The sequence below is a fragment of the Lissotriton helveticus genome, chromosome 2_1 (genome assembly GCF_964261635.1).
Source record: "Lissotriton helveticus chromosome 2_1, aLisHel1.1, whole genome shotgun sequence".
Classification (NCBI taxonomy): Eukaryota; Metazoa; Chordata; class Amphibia; order Caudata; family Salamandridae; genus Lissotriton; species Lissotriton helveticus.
Window position 1 is genome coordinate 594,510,426 of NC_136059.1, and position 16,577 is coordinate 594,527,002.

General features: G+C 55.8%; 1 protein-coding gene across 1 annotated transcript in view; it reads right to left on the reverse strand.

Moving 5' to 3' along the window:
- The window catches only part of MCCC2 (methylcrotonyl-CoA carboxylase subunit 2), a 260,423-nt gene that overhangs the window by 186,996 nt on the left and 56,850 nt on the right, over positions 1 to 16,577 (reverse strand). Inside the window, exon 3 of the mRNA XM_078675283.1 lies at positions 16,353 to 16,437. Within this exon, the coding sequence (XP_078531409.1) occupies positions 16,353 to 16,437 (85 nt within the window). The remainder of the gene's footprint in view (positions 1 to 16,352; positions 16,438 to 16,577) is intronic.

Below are 16,577 nucleotides of genomic sequence, written 5' to 3' on the forward strand. Positions count from 1 at the left end.
TGTGACTTTGAACAAAGTGTGCAGTTGAGGGTAAGAAGTAAATTCACTGTTCTGTCAGAATTATTCTGGCCTTGAGGGAGTGTTATTTTACTGTCTGCTGATACAACGAATTTTAGTGGTGCACATCACCAGAAAGGTTAACAGGGGGGGGGGCTCAGGCCTCCACTGTATTTAAACTGGGTTTTTCCTAAATCTGCTCCTGCTTTTATCACACGGTGTTAATACATTTCTCTATTCCAGGCATTTTAACGACACTACTGGTGCAATTCAATCACAGAGGGGACGTAAGGACAGTCAGCGCGCAGCCTGGTGTGGGGCGTGATCGCAGACTGATACCGCCGGCGAGTACGCAGGACTGGTCGGTAAGAGGGGTACGGGGGGCTGGCATTCATCGCTCCTGGTGGCCGCCGGGTGGGTCTACACTAGGTTTACTCACCCCTTACATAGCCGGATAAGCCGGTAGTGTTGCGGTCGCCGTTGCATAGTGCTGAAAGCCCCCTGGTGACCCTCCATCTGAAAGGTACACAAGGTTGGCCTGTCGTGGCATTAGGAGAGTAGGCAGCTGGTTGTTGGGTTTTTATCATGCCAGGACCACGGGGTGGTAAAGGTGGGTCCAAGATGGAGGTTATGATGCGGGCCATGATGCGGGAAATGGGCGAAATTAAACAGCGGTTAGGGAAGGTCGATGAGCTGGAAGCACGGATTAATGAGAGGCATGATGATGCCCCTGGCCCATCGGGTAGGCCTATCCGCCAGAGGGCGGCACCATTGCCAAGGGGGGATTTTGTTACCCCGCCTAGGAAGTCTAAGCCCAAGAAACCCAGGTATGCTGCACCTGCCCCTGGGCCGGTAGTGCCGGTACCTGCCACGCCGCTAGCGGTCATCCCACCCCCTATTATACCAATGCCTATACTCCCAGCCCCCGCGGTGCCGGTGCCTGTCATACCGCCAGGAGATGCAGGGCCTGCTCCCTCACCGGTGGCCACGATCCCGGCTACAGGCCTGCCGCAACCGGCACCCGCCTTGCCTACTACGCCAGCACCACTGGGCATAACCCCAGTGGCGCCTGCTGCCCCAGCTGGGAATTTAGATTCAATGCCCCCTGAATTGTTGTCTCAGATAACGGCCTTGATGCCGTGGCTACAGAAGGGGGGGGCTTTCCCGACTTCTGCAGATCATGCAGCAGAGGCAGCGAGGTTTGTGGAAAAGATTAAATCGGCAGCGGTAGCCGACAGTATTGCAGTGCCCGTATCTTCTCCCCTTACAGGTTCCAGTCTTGCCCAGCCGAATGGAGCTGGTGGGCAGCCGGCCTCGGTGCCCGCACATGATAAGGAGGTGGTTTTGCCGCTCTTGGGGGATGGTGCTATACCTTCCAGGAGTGAGAATTTAGCGCAACATGTGTCGCAGACTGTGAAGGAGATGATTTGGGCGGATAAATATGTGTATATTTATTCATTGTTATTGGATAACAGGGAAATGGAGCATGCTAAGACACTGAAAGAGTGGATGCACCCAAGTGAATGGAGGGCTCAGTGTGCTAGATTTAGGGTTGAGGAAACTCTACTCAACTGGATCAAGGCTTTTGCGGTATTCACGGCTATCAAGGCCGAACGACCTCCAGATTTACAGGCGCCATTGGCATGCTACCACAGCAGGATTGTGGGGTGGAGTGAACAGTATTCTGGGGATGCGTGGAAAGGGTACGATTTGAATTTCAGGAAAGCATTAGAATTTAATCGATCATTAGCATGGGATGCTGTGGACTCCATGTCATGGCACAAGCAGTTCTCCGATAATTCACCCCCCCCCTCAGTTTTCAGGTTCGGTCAGGGTGTTCTCCGCGAGACCCCAACAGCCCTTTCGGCCCCCCCAAGCAAGTGAGGGACCTGGAAGGTTTAAGGCCGGTGGGGCAGAAAAAAAGGGGGTGTGCTGAGACTTTAATAGGCGCACCTGCACAAGGGCCCCGGGCGCCTGTAAGTTTAGACATGCATGTTCATCCTGTGGTCACCCCTCACACCCGGAAACATCCTGCAGGTCCAAGCACGGGAACACGGGTCAGAGGGGAAGGGGAAAGCCACTGTAACACAAACAAGTTAGGCACCCCCACGCCAGTGGATGTGTTAGCAATGATACCATGGTTAAATAGATACCCAGACCACACAACGGCCACCCTACTCCAGGAAGGTTTCTCCAAAGGCTTTAGGATCCCTGCGGCAGGATACACAGGCAGCGCACACTGTAAGAACCAATTATCAGTAAAACACAATCCGGCGGTGGTGGCTGCAAAAATTGAGAAGGAGTTATCTTTAGGCAGGATAGCTGGCCCTTTTACAGAAGTGCCTGTACCCAATTTTGTGTGTTCACCATTAGGAGTCGTTCCCAAAAAAGAGAAGGGGCAATTCAGATTGATCCACAACTTGTCAGCACCTAGAGGCGCGTCACTGAATGATGCCATTGAGGAGGGTATTTGTAGTGTTAAGTACGCCTCTTTTGACCAGGAGGTTAACTTATTACAGGCCATGGGGCCCGGGGCGTTGATGGCAAAGTCAGACATTGAATCAGCCTTCCGTCTCCTCCCGGTACACCCAGCGGATCAACATCTCCTAGGTTTTACGTTTGGGGACAGGTTCTACATGGATAAATGCATGCCCATGGGTTGTTCTATATCATGTGCGTACTTTGAGATGTTTAGCTCTTTTCTGGAATGGGCCATGAGACAAGCGACGGGCCACCAGCAGGTCATGCATTATTTAGATGACTTTCTCTTCCTGGGTACGGCAGGGTCTCAGGAGTGTGCATGGGCATTGCAGGAATTTTGCGTGCTCATGCGGGCTTTTGGTGTACCGCTTGCACCTGGGAAGACTGTTGGCCCGGCCACCTGCTTGGAATTTCTCGGCATCGAGATTGATTCAGTGGAGGGATGTTTCAGATTGCCCAGGGACAAAGTGGACAAATTCAGAACAGCGCTACGTTTATGTCTACGCCAAGATAAGGTCACCCTGCAGCAATTACAGGAGGTGGTAGGGCAACTGAACTTCGCACTGAGGGTCATCCCCATGGCTCGCCCTTTCTCTCGCTCCATCGCCCAAGCAATGAAAGGGCTAAGGGAGAAACATCACCGCACTAGGCTGTCGTCTGAGATTCGCCAGGATATGCTTATATGGATGGCATTCCTGGAGGATTTTAATGGCAGGGTGGTCTGGCCTGGCCCTCCCACAACATCAGCAGAGTTGGGCCTATGGACGGACGCTGCTGGTAGTGTGGGCTTTGGCGCCATCCTAGGGAACAAGTGGGTCGCTCAACGGTGGCCGGAAGTATGGAGAACATGGGGTCTGACCACTAATATTGGCTTCCTGGAACTCTTCCCAATATGGGTAGCATTGAAGGTCTGGCCCGAACACCTATGTAATCAATCAGTGGTGTTTTGGTCAGACAACATGACAGTAGTGGAATGTATAAACCAACAGGGGGCACGATGTCCTTTCATACTTCGTCTGATAAAAGAAATTGTGTTGCAGTGCTTAAGATGGAATGTAGTTTTTAAGGCCAAACATGTCCCTGGTATTCTGAACAATGCAGCTGACTCCCTCTCTCGCTTCAAAATGCAGGTTTTCAGGGAACATCTTCCTACAGCAGACCCCTCGCCAGCGCACTTCCCAGCAGTGCTTTGGCAGATTGGTGCCCCAGATTACAGGACCTCGTGGTTGCTAGCTTAGCCCCCAGGACCAAGACGGCTTATGAAGGGGCGTTTGTGTCTTACTGTGCTTTCTTGGGTCAGCAATGGGAGGTGCTATGGGCGCAAGAAGACGGCTTTGCGGCCTATTTAGAATGGATGCATAAGGAAGGACGCTCAGTGGCAGCTGCGAGCAGGCATAGGGCAGCGGTATCATTCTTTGCTCAAGCTAGGGGCATGCGTGATCCCACTAACACCTTTATGGTGCGCAAGGCTTTGAGGGGTTGGCGCCGCTTACAAGGTCATCATAAAGATAAGAGAAGGCCCATCGGGCTAGCACGGCTGACGGCTTTACTGAGCGCGCTGGACAATGTTTGTAGCTCGGAGTGGGAGGTACTTCTTTTCAAAGCAGCATTTTCCTTGGCATTCTATGGGGCACTGAGAATTAGCGAACTAGTGGCAGGGTCCAAGTCAGACCTACAGGGCGGCGTACAAAGGGCGGGTGTAAGGATAAGTGAGGACACTATGTGGGTGACTATTCAGAAGTCAAAGACTGACCAGGAGTCACGGGGTCACACCATAGTGCTCCACCGGGCCCCCGCCAACCCTTGCTGCCCAGTAAGGCACGTGGAATTATTTCATGGGCGGCTGGGGGGCGCGGCGGGCAGGGCACTGCTCTGTCACGCCGACGGTACCCCCTTGACCAAGTACCAGTTCAGGAGGGTATTGGAGCTGGTGGTCAGGAAAATAGGTCTTGACCCTAAAGAGTTTGGCTCTCATTCCTTTAGTATTGGGGCAGCGACAGAGGCGGTGGCAGGGGGCCTCCCAGTGGAGAGAGTGCAGAAAATTGGGAGGTGGTCCTCAGAATGCTACAAACGATATGTGTGAATTGACATGTTGTGATGAGATGGTGCTCACGCCTGGTTTGTTTCCGCTTTCTTGCAGTTTCTCAGACCTGTCACGCAGGGGAGGAATTTGCCGTCGGGCAGCAACGACATACACCAGCGCGGATCAACAACCAGGAAAAAATAAGGAAAATTGTTTGGATTGTGGGTCACTCCTATGTGAGACGGGCCGAATGTGTTTTTATTTCAGGTGACCGTAAGAAAAGGGCTGCACAACTGGGGTTTGACATCTCATTCTTCGGGAGAGGGGGTTTATGTCTCAACCAGTTTAGAGACTTCTTCCAGGGGCTGTTAGCGCGCCGGCAATTCCCCCCGTCAGTGGTGATACTTCACCTGGGGGAGAATGATTTGGCCAAACTGGGGAGGCGCATTCTGATTGGGGAGATTATCTCAACTGCGGGGTGGATGGCCAGGACCTGCCCGGGTTGCACGGTAGTATGGTCGCAACTCATACCTCGATGGCAGTGGCGGGGGGCGGGATTCGGTCAGGGCGTTGAATCACTCGGTAAAGAGGATCAACACACAGTTGGACAAGCTGTTTCGAGCCCCCCTGTTGCAGACGATACCTCATGGGTGTATCTGGGGTGAACGGTATTACTTGGGGGATGGAGTTCACTTGAATGAAGCAGGGAATGTCTTGTGGTCTGACAATATCTGGGCCTGGTTGGAGGGATTTGCCAAATAGGAGCGTTCCTAAGGTAGGGTCTAGAGGGGGGAGGCCAGATCGTCGGTTAACAATGCTGGCCTGTGGCGGTAAGGTCATGACCGGTGAGCACATATTTAAGGTCTGAGGGGGCGGGCATCATCCTATGGAGGTTCCCGCCCAGGGGGAGGGGCCTTTGGGCCACTCCTAGAACTCCAGGGGCAAGGTAATTGATGCTTCAAAGGGGCGCGGGTCGGAGTAGTCACGCTTTCCTTAGGCTGGTAGCCACCCTGCGCGTATACTCATGACGTCACCGGATGGCGCAGAGTAAGGGCCCTCCTTTAGTGGGTAAATGGAGTTCACGGCGTAGACCGGGCAATTCCCGGGGCACGCATGCGCACGGCTCTAGGTGAGGCGCAGCTTGTAGGACCTGACACCGGTTAGCGACCTTGCCATATGGCCAGAAATGTACAGAAATCAAGATGAGGATGTTAGATTCGGTTAGGAAACAACATGTATTAGAGTTTTGTTAAGGTTAGCCTCTCAAACTTGTTGACGATATTTGTATCTAATGTCCTGCTGATTTTTGTATAATTGTTGACCATGCAATTAAAACCTTTTTTAATTTCATATCTTAATAAATACGGCCGGGGGACTAGCCCGCGCCTTCCAAAAAGTAAAGAAGTCTCATGTCCACGTTTCTGGGTGTTGGGTGCCGGATTGGGGGGGGGCGGCAGCCAGTCGCTGACCATGTTGCCTTCTTCAGTCTGAAAGCCACTGGGACTATAAAGAAATGCAGCGGGGAACGGAGTGTGTTGTACATTCACTTAAGCCACACAGGGCTCGGGTTTCATGCTCAGCTGATTTCAGCTGTCTGGCTAAAACGGGGGCGAGTAAACAACATCTTGTAACTGAGCCGGTGTAATCAGCGAGCACATCAACTCAGAGAAAAATATTAGGATCTATTAGAAATGCAACCAGTGGCTAAATACGATACGCAGATCAATCTACAAATGGAGAGAGGGGATTCCATTCACAGGTTGCAGTTTTCTAGACTGTCACGAGGGGGCAATGTTGAGAAGGGTCGGAGAAGAAAATTCAACAGGAGTTTTCCCATCGCGATTTCTCTCAGAAGCAGCCAGCTAGCATTAATGTTAAAGCATGCCAGCGTTACGTGGCTATTTAAGCAGTAACAATAAATATGCTGTTTAAATTTCGTAGAACCGCACGGTGATACCGGAAGCGAAAGTAGGGTTCATTTTTAGGAGTGACCGCTTTTACAACAAGCATTGGAAATGCAATAGGTCTCGCAATAACGCGAGTCTGAACTATTAGCATTGTAAATGATAATGCCCTTTATTTTTGCGTTCTGGTTTTTGGAACATAAATAAGAGGCTGTGTCATTTACAAGGCCTATAGCTTAGAACCGCACGGTGATACCGGAAGCGAAAGTAGGGTTCATGTTTAGGAGTGACCGCTTTTACAACAAGCATTGGAAATGCAATAGGTCTCGCAATAACGCGAGTCTGAACTATTAGCATTGTAAATGATAATGCCCTTTATTTTTGCGTTCTGGTTTTTGGAACATAAATAAGAGGCTGTGTCATTTACAAGGCCTATAGCTTAAATTTGCGTTAAAACGAGACCTATTGCATTGCAATGGTGGTGGTGCTGCTGAGTTTTCTCTGAATCTGCACCCACAATGTGTGAGTGGCGTGGCTGAGTGGCGTGGCGTGGCTGAGTGGCGTGGCGTGGCTGAGTGGCGTGGCGTGGCTGAGTGGCGTGGCTGAGTGGCGTGGCTGAGTGGCGTGGCGTGGCTGAGTGGCGTGGCGTGGCGTGGCGTGGCTGAGTGGCGTGGCGTGGCGTGGCGTGGCGTGGCTGAGTGGCGTGGCGTGGCTGAGTGGCGTGGCTGAGTGGCGTGGCTGAGTGGCGTGGCTGAGTGGCGTGGCTGAGTGGCGTGGCTGAGTGGCGTGGCTGAGTGGCGTGGCGTGGCTGAGTGGCGTGGCGTGGCTGAGTGGCGTGGCGTGGCTGAGTGGCGTGGCGTGGCTGAGTGGCGTGGCGTGGCTGAGTGGCGTGGCTGAGTGGCGTGGCGTGGCTGAGTGGCGTGGCTGAGTGGCGTGGCGTGGCTGAGTGGCGTGGCTGAGTGGCGTGGCGTGGCTGAGTGGCGTGGCTGAGTGGCGTGGCGTGGCTGAGTGGCGTGGCTGAGTGGCGTGGCGTGGCTGAGTGGCGTGGCGTGGCTGAGTGGCGTGGCGTGGCTGAGTGGCGTGGCGTGGCTGAGTGGCGTGGCGTGGCTGAGTGGCGTGGCGTGGCTGAGTGGCTGAGTGGAGTGGCGTGGCTGAGTGGAGTGGCGTGGCTGAGTGGCGTGGCGTGGCGTGGCTGAGTGGCGTGGCGTGGCTGAGTGGAGTGGCGTGGCGTGGCTGAGTGGAGTGGCGTGGCTGAGTGGCGTGGCGTGGCTGAGTGGCGTGGCGTGGCTGAGTGGCGTGGCGTGGCTGAGCGGCGTGGCGTGGCTGAGCGGCGTGGCGTGGCTGAGCGGCGTGGCGTGGCTGAGGGGCATGGCGTGGCTGAGGGGCATGGCGTGGCTGAGTGGCGTGGCGTGGCTGAGTGGCGTGGCGTGGCTGAGTGGCGTGGCGTGGCTGAGCGGCGTGGCGTGGCTGAGCGGCGTGGCGTGGCTGAGCGGCGTGGCGTGGCTGAGCGGCGTGGCGTGGCTGAGTGGCGTGGCGTGGCTGAGTGGCGTGGCGTGGCTGAGTGGCGTGGCTGAGTGGCGTGGCGTGGCTGAGTGGCGTGGCGTGGCTGAGTGGCGTGGCGTGGCTGAGTGGCGTGGCTGAGTGGCGTGGCGTGGCTGAGTGGCGTGGCGTGGCGTGGCTGAGTGGCGTGGCGTGGCGTGGCTGAGTGGCGTGGCGTGGCGGCGTGGCTGAGTGGCGTGGCGTGGCTGAGTGGCGTGGCGTGGCGTGGCTGAGTGGCGTGGCGTGGCGTGGCTGAGTGGCGTGGCGTGGCTGAGTGGCGTGGCTGAGTGGCGTGGCGTGGCTGAGTGGCGTGGCGTGGCGTGGCTGAGTGGCGTGGCGTGGCTGAGTGGAGTGGCGTGGCGTGGCTGAGTGGCGTGGCGTGGCTGAGTGGCGTGGCGTGGCTGAGTGGAGTGGCGTGGCGTGGCTGAGTGGCGTGGCTGAGTGGCGTGGCTGAGTGGCGTGGCTGAGTGGCGTGGCTGAGTGGCGTGGCTGAGTGGCGTGGCTGAGTGGCGTGGCTGAGTGGCGTGGCTGAGTGGCGTGGCTGAGTGGCGTGGCGTGGCTGAGCGGCGTGGCGTGGCTGAGCGGCGTGGCGTGGCTGAGCGGCGTGGCGTGGCTGAGTGGCATGGCTGAGTGGCGTGGCTGAGTGGCGTGGCTGAGTGGCGTGGCGTGGCTGAGTGGCGTGGCGTGGCTGAGCGGCGTGGCGTGGCTGAGTGGCGTGGCTGAGTGGCGTGGCTGAGTGGCGTGGCGTGGCGGAGTGGCGTGGCGTGGCGGAGTGGCGTGGCGTGGCGGAGTGGCGTGGCGTGGCGGAGTGGCGTGGCGTGGCTGAGTGGAGTGGCGTGGCGTGGCTGAGTGGAGTGGCGTGGCGTGGCTGAGTGGCGTGGCTGAGTGGCGTGGCTGAGTGGCGTGGCTGAGTGGAGTGGCGTGGCTGAGTGGCGTGGCTGAGTGGCGTGGCTGAGTGGCGTGGCGTGGCGGCGTGGCGTGGCGTGGCTGAGTGGCGTGGCGGGGCTGAGCGGCGTGGCGTGGCGTGGCGTGGCTGAGCGGCGTGGCGTGGCTGAGTGGCGTGGCTGAGTGGCGTGGCGTGGCTGAGTGGCGTGGCGTGGCTGAGTGGCGTGGCGTGGCTGAGTGGAGTGGCGTGGCGTGGCTGAGTGGCGTGGCGTGGCTGAGTGGCGTGGCTGAGTGGAGTGGCGTGGCTGAGTGGCGTGGCTGAGTGGCGTGGCTGAGTGGCGTGGCTGAGTGGAGTGGCGTGGCGTGGCTGAGTGGCGTGGCTGAGTGGCGTGGCTGAGTGGCGTGGCTGAGTGGCGTGGCTGAGTGGCGTGGCTGAGTGGCGTGGCTGAGCGGCGTGGCGTGGCTGAGCGGCGTGGCGTGGCGTGGCGTGGCTGAGCGGCGTGGCGTGGCTGAGTGGCGTGGCGTGGCTGAGTGGCGTGGCGTGGCTGAGTGGAGTGGCGTGGCGTGGCTGAGTGGCGTGGCGTGGCTGAGTGGCGTGGCTGAGTGGAGTGGCGTGGCGTGGCTGAGTGGCGTGGCTGAGTGGCGTGGCTGAGTGGCGTGGCTGAGTGGCGTGGCGTGGCTGAGTGGCGTGGCTGAGTGGCGTGGCTGAGTGGCGTGGCTGAGTGGCGTGGCTGAGTGGCGTGGCTGAGTGGCGTGGCTGAGTGGCGTGGCTGAGTGGCGTGGCTGAGCGGCGTGGCGTGGCTGAGCGGCGTGGCTGAGTGGCGTGGCTGAGTGGAGTGGCGTGGCGTGGCTGAGTGGCGTGGCGTGGCTGAGTGGCGTGGCGTGGCTGAGTGGCGTGGCGTGGCTGAGTGGCGTGGCTGAGTGGAGTGGCGTGGCGTGGCTGAGTGGCGTGGCTGAGTGGCGTGGCTGAGTGGCGTGGCTGAGTGGCGTGGCTGAGTGGAGTGGCGTGGCGTGGCTGAGTGGCGTGGCTGAGTGGCGTGGCTGAGTGGCGTGGCTGAGTGGCGTGGCTGAGTGGCGTGGCTGAGTGGCGTGGCTGAGCGGCGTGGCGTGGCTGAGTGGCGTGGCTGAGTGGCGTGGCTGAGTGGCGTGGCTGAGTGGCGTGGCTGAGTGGCGTGGCTGAGCGGCATGGCGTGGCTGAGCGGCGTGGCGTGGCTGAGTGGCGTGGCGTGGCTGAGTGGCGTGGCGTGGCTGAGTGGAGTGGCGTGGCGTGGCTGAGTGGCGTGGCTGAGTGGCGTGGCTGAGTGGCGTGGCTGAGTGGCGTGGCTGAGTGGCGTGGCTGAGTGGCGTGGCTGAGTGGCGTGGCTGAGTGGCATGGCTGAGTGGCGTGGCGTGGCTGAGTGGCGTGGCTGAGTGGCGTGGCTGAGTGGCGTGGCTGAGTGGCGTGGCGTGGCTGAGTGGCGTGGCTGAGTGGCGTGGCGTGGCTGAGTGGCGTGGCTGAGTGGCGTGGCGTGGCTGAGTGGCGTGGCTGAGTGGCGTGGCGTGGCTGAGTGGCGTGGCGTGGCTGAGTGGCGTGGCTGAGTGGCGTGGCTGAGTGGCGTGGCTGAGTGGCGTGGCTGAGTGGCGTGGCTGAGTGGCGTGGCTGAGTGGCGTGGCTGAGTGGCGTGGCGGCGTGGCGTGGCGTGGCTGAGCGGCGTGGCGTGGCTGAGCGGTGTGGCGTGGCTGAGTGGCGTGGCTGAGTGGCGTGGCTGAGTGGCGTGGCGTGGCTGAGTGGCGTGGCTGAGTGGCGTGGCTGAGTGGCGTGGCTGAGTGGCGTGGCTGAGTGGAGTGGAGTGGCGTGGCTGAGTGGCGTGGCTGAGTGGCGTGGCTGAGTGGCGTGGCTGAGTGGCGTGGCGTGGCGTGGCTGAGTGGAGTGGAGTGGCGTGGCGTGGCGTGGCGTGGCTGAGTGGCGTGGCTGAGTGGCGTGGCTGAGTGGCGTGGCTGAGTGGCGTGGCTGAGTGGCGTGGCTGAGTGGCGTGGCTGAGTGGCGTGGCTGAGTGGCGTGGCTGAGTGGCGTGGCTGAGTGGCGTGGCTGAGTGGCGTGGCTGAGTGGCGTGGCTGAGCGGCGTGGCTGAGCGGCGTGGCTGAGCGGCGTGGCGTGGGTGAGCGGCGTGGCGTGGCTGAGCGGCGTGGCGTGGCTGAGCGGCGTGGCGTGGCTGAGCGGCGTGGCGTGGCTGAGCGGCGTGGCGTGGCTGAGCGGCGTGGCGTGGCTGAGCGGCGTGGCGTGGCTGAGCGGCGTGGCGTGGCTGAGCGGCGTGGCGTGGCTGAGCGGCGTGGCGTGGCTGAGCGGCGTGGCGTGGCTGAGCGGCGTGGCGTGGCTGAGCGGCGTGGCGTGGCTGAGCGGCGTGGCGTGGCTGAGCGGCGTGGCGTGGCTGAGCGGCGTGGCGTGGCTGAGCGGCGTGGCGTGGCTGAGCGGCGTGGCGTGGCTGAGCGGCGTGGCGTGGCTGAGCGGCGTGGCGTGGCTGAGCGGCGTGGCGTGGCTGAGCGGCGTGGCGTGGCTGAGCGGCGTCGCGTGGCTGAGCGGCGTCGCGTGGCTGAGCGGCGTCGCGTGGCTGAGCGGCGTCGCGTGGCTGAGCGGCGTCGCGTGGCTGAGCGGCGTCGCGTGGGTGAGCGGCGTCGCGTGGGTGAGCGGCGTCGCGTGGGTGAGCGGCGTCGCGTGGGTGAGCGGCGTCGCGTGGCTGAGCGGCGTCGCGTGGCTGAGCGGCGTCGCGTGGCTGAGCGGCGTCGCGTGGCTGAGCGGCGTCGCGTGGCTGAGCGGCGTCGCGTGGCTGAGCGGCGTCGCGTGGCTGAGCGGCGTCGCGTGGCTGAGCGGCGTCGCGTGGCTGAGCGGCGTGGCGTGGCTGAGCGGCGTGGCGTGGCTGAGTGGCGTGGCGTGGCTGAGTGGCGTGGCGTGGCTGAGTGGCGTGGCTGAGTGGCGTGGCGTGGCTGAGTGGCGTGGCTGAGTGGCGTGGCTGAGTGGCGTGGCTGAGTGGCGTGGCTGAGTGGCGTGGCGTGGCTGAGTGGCGTGGCTGAGTGGCGTGGCTGAGTGGCGTGGCTGAGTGGCGTGGGTGAGCAGCGTGGCGTGGGTGAGTTGTGTTGCGTGTGTGAGTGGTGTTGCTTGGGTGAGTGGCGTTGCATGGATGAGTGGCGTTGCATGGATGAGTTGCGTTGCGTGTGTGAGTGGTGTTGCTTGGGTGAGTGGCGTTGCGTGGGTGAGTGTGGTGTTGCGTGGATGATAGTGGGCTTGCGTGGGTGTGAGTGGCGTTGCGTGTCTGTAAGTGTTGCTGTGTGGGTGAAAGTGGCACAGAGCCTTTGATGTGGCCTGGCGCAGGAGAAATGCTGCTGCTGCTAATTAAATACAAGAGTGGCCGGGAAGCGGCCGGGAAACACAAGTACGGCCGGCCACATAATTAGGGGAGGAGAAGCCGCACAGCACACGCTGGGAGAAGCCCTTTGATGTGCTGTGCGGCCGCGATGCGCGCTCTGTGCTGGGGGAGGGCCATTAGCCTGAACTCGCGGCAAGATCAAACGAAGGGTGGGAGGGACATTGAGGAACAGATGGCCATGAAAGTGTATGGGCCAAAAGCGCGTGCCTGTACGTGCACTCGAAGAAAACGCCACGAAAAAAAGCGGTGGTTTGACAATCAGTTCGAGCACTTGAATTCTCGCCATTTCCCATTCCTTCGGAATGGTAAAGGACGAGACCTAAAAAGTATTAGGAGCCCGAGTTTAAATATGCGTTTTTGGAGAAAAATATGCCCGGGAGTGGTGCGTGCGTGTGTGTGTGTGCGTGCACGCGCCGTCTGCTCTTTTTCGAAACACATGCTTGTGCTTGTGGTGCGCCCCTGGGCGCTCCCACAGATGTATGCCGCCATGAGTATGTGCTTCGAAAAAGAGCTGAACGACGGCTAAAGGTCTCCTATGTAGCGCATGCGCGCTGCGTAGGCGAGACCTAAAAAACGAATTGGGACGGCGATTCTTCATTGTAACAAGGCACAGGATAGCATGCAGCAGTAGCATCTTTAGGGACACGGGTTTCCCAATGCATGCTGACAAACTCATGCAGTTGATTTTCACTTAAGACAGAAAGTTAGACCTCACCATTATTCACTGTTGTTGAAGCACATATTGAGTCTGTTCTGTATATCGCGTAGAAGGGCCATAGGCACCACCCCTGCATAGGTAGTAAAACTTACCTTAGCCAAAAATGTACATCTGAGGGAATGTAAAGATGCTAGTGGATACAACACTTTCCTGCCATGACTGTGCCACAGTAGTACACCAAGTCACAATACTTTTATGAGAAGAAATAAAAGGAAAGGGGAGCTTATGGGACTTAGGATTCCGGCTGGCCAGGGAACATAATGTGGTAGTATCAAGCAGAATCTATAGTGGATTCTCAAACAAGGAATGGGAAAACTCCTGTAGAGTTGGAGGTCAAATGGGCAGGTGAAAGAAAAGAGGTTACACAATTATTTCAACATTAGCTGATTTTCACTTCAATGTTGCATTTTTTTACTTTAGGAATATACTTCATACTGCTTTTAAGACAGGCTAATGAACAGTCACATGTGGGAGCAGGTGCATAACAATTCTTAGTCATGCTAGATTGTCAAAAACCCCAAACCGCTTTAGCACTGTTCTCCAGAATGCCATAATAAAATTCTGGATTCACGAATCTGCTTAATTTTTGTCCCTAACAGCCTAAACCGTTTCCAAGCAACATTTTTTAAAGTAAAGGTGTTTGGTATTGCTTATTTATTCCAGAAAGCCAGTAACTCTCTAGAATTGGCCATGTTAGCTTCTCTGTTTGCTGTGTTCTTTGTCCCTTGCTTTAGATTTTTGTCCCATTGTTTTTTCCTCAGGATTTTAGTTGGATTCAAGAATCTCCTGTAAGCCTCCCGATAAAGTCTGCTGATTGCTGATCTTCAACTGAATCCTTGGGTAGCTGTGTCCTGATACTCATATTCAAACATCTTCATCTGCTTCAATAAAGTATTTTCCCTTTCTGCTTTGTGTTAACTTGCGACCTATCTTAAGGGCATCTGATTGCTACACATTCTGTGTAGGCAATAGCGGCCGGTGTTGTTGACGAGCAGGCAGAGGGGTCTCATAGAGGTCACTGTTGGCCAAAAAATAATAATTATTATTATTTTAAAGACGTGCCTGCAGCCGGCAGTGTCATGCTCTTCTGCTCCTCTTCTCCAGGCACAGGATCCCAGACTACCCTGCGGCCCATCCTGAAGGTGCTCTCATGCATGGCAGCAGCTTCAGGATTGGGCTGAAAGTCCTCAATTTTCACTCACAGATAGACTGGGAGTCTGTAGAACAAAAGGACCAAGGCAGCAGACCAGGTCAAGCACTACGGATCATTTGGTTCCCAAGTAGTAATTGTGCAAACTCTTCCAACATCCGCTGCCGTGGGAATGCGTAAATTATTAAAATACCAAAACAGAGTAGAAGGTGCACTCGAATAAAGTCAATATCAATAATGATTTTTGTAAAAAATTCTTCTTTATTCAAAAAATTTTCAAGCAGCATAGGCACAGCCAACGCGTTTCGTTCCTCTTTTTGCCTTTGGGAACTTCGTCAGGGCAAATAGTTGCAAACTTAAAGGGCTGAAGTGAAAAATCGAATTGAATGCGGCTCAGCGTAATAAACTGTACCGGCCCATAGTGATATCCTTAGTAGCCGAATAGAATACGTCGTCTGGTCGTTATCTCGAGTGGCTCTATTCCATGCGATAAATTCAAGTTCCAAAAAGTCGTGAATGGATCAGATCAGGTAGATCAGTGAAAGATATTAAGCGAATAACGTCTAATAACAGCCCCCAAACTGGATTGACACTGAGTTAAACCACATCAGAAAGTATTCCAATAGATTCAATTATAAATCCGGGGCCGCATATAATCGTACTCCCACGTCGAGATCCCCCGAGGTTTTATAAACACAAGTGTGCTCTGATCCAGTGCGAAGTCGAGGTTGCAGAGCGCCGAACCTATGATATTGTGTCGGCTCCAAAACCCTCAGCGTGCTGGACGCCGCGCACGCTGAGGGTTTTGGAGCCGACACCATATCATAGGTTCGGCGCTCTGCAACCTCGACTTCGCACTGGATCAGAGCACACTTGTGTTTATAAAACCTCGGGGGACCTCGGCGTGGGAGTACGATTATATGCGGCCCCGGATTTATAATTGAATCTATTGGAATACTTTCTGATGTGGTTTAACTCAGTGTCAATCCAGTTTGGGGGCTGTTATTAGACGTTATTCGCTTAATATCTTTCACTGATCTACCTGATCTGATCCATTAACGACTTTTTGGAACTTGAATTTATCGCATGGAATAGAGCCACTCGAGATAACGACCAGGCGACGTATTCTATTCGGCTACTAAGGATATCACTATGGGCCGGTACAGTTTATTACGCTGAGCCGCATTCAATTCGATTTTTCACTTCAGCCCTTTAAGTTTGCAAATATTTGCCCTGACGAAGTTCCCAAAGGCAAAAAGAGGAACAAAACGCGTTGGCTGTGCCTATGCTGCTTGAAAAAATTTTGAATAAAGAAGAATTTTTTACAAAAATCATTATTGATATTGACTTTATTCGAGTGCACCTTCTACTCTGTTTTGAGACTGGGAGTCTGTGTCTGCTCTCTCCAACGCAGCTGGGTTGGACAGAGGTTCACTGCACATGACGGTTTGGCCGACCTGAGATGGTCAGTCAAACCATCATGTGCACTTAAAGCAGTGCCCACCACTCCTATCATCCACCTGGCCCCACCACCCAGACTCGGCAGGAAAGTTAAAATAAAATAAGTGTTTATTATAGTTTTATTTTTCATTTCCTGCTGTTTTTTGGGGGCGGGGGATGCTCCTCCTCCCTAGCGGAGGAGACGCCGTTGTGTGTAGGTGGTACTGTGGCTATGGGAAGGAGTTGTGCTATGTCAAACAGCACCAAAGTCAAAACAGAAGCCATAGTCAAGTCCTAAACCTGATATGTATAAACCTTTAAACTGGAATTGGCAGTAATATCCCATTATTTACAGCACAGGAAACTACAGGACTGGTGGAAACATACATCATCAAACCAGAAGTTAATATAATGACATGCCTGCTTTCCAGGTAAGAATACATCCTTTAGCAAATGTAAACACTGCTCCTCAAACACTTGAAATTACTCTAGCCCCTCAATTCTTCGATATATATATATATATATATATATATATATATATAAAAATAATTTATTTTCATGACCAACACATTGCAGTACTGTACTATTTTTTTTTTGCTAGCAAGGGGCACGACAAGGAAAGAAATGACGTAACGAGCGTTGCTGTATGGTGCAAATCTGATGAAAATTGAGAGCACAAAGGGAGTGTGTTACTGATATTAAAAGAATTCGCAGATATTATACTATCATAAAATATGGATAAGCAGTGGCTAATCAGCGGCTTCTTGCTCCAGTTCAAACAAAGTTTGGATCCCAAATAAAAGAGCATACATACCCGGGATCCAAGAGCCCATCAATTCGTTCTCTGGGTAACAGTTTTCCTCTTGATGTGTGCCGCTCCCGCGCCTTTCCTCCTCCCCCTGTGGGTCGAATATTATGTTGAATTTAACATCAAATCAAATTAGTGAAAGACAGGAAAGCAATGCACATTTCATTTGGTGTTCGAACTAAAAGAGCCTTACTGCACTTTATTAGATGCAAAAGTTTTTTTTTTTTAAAG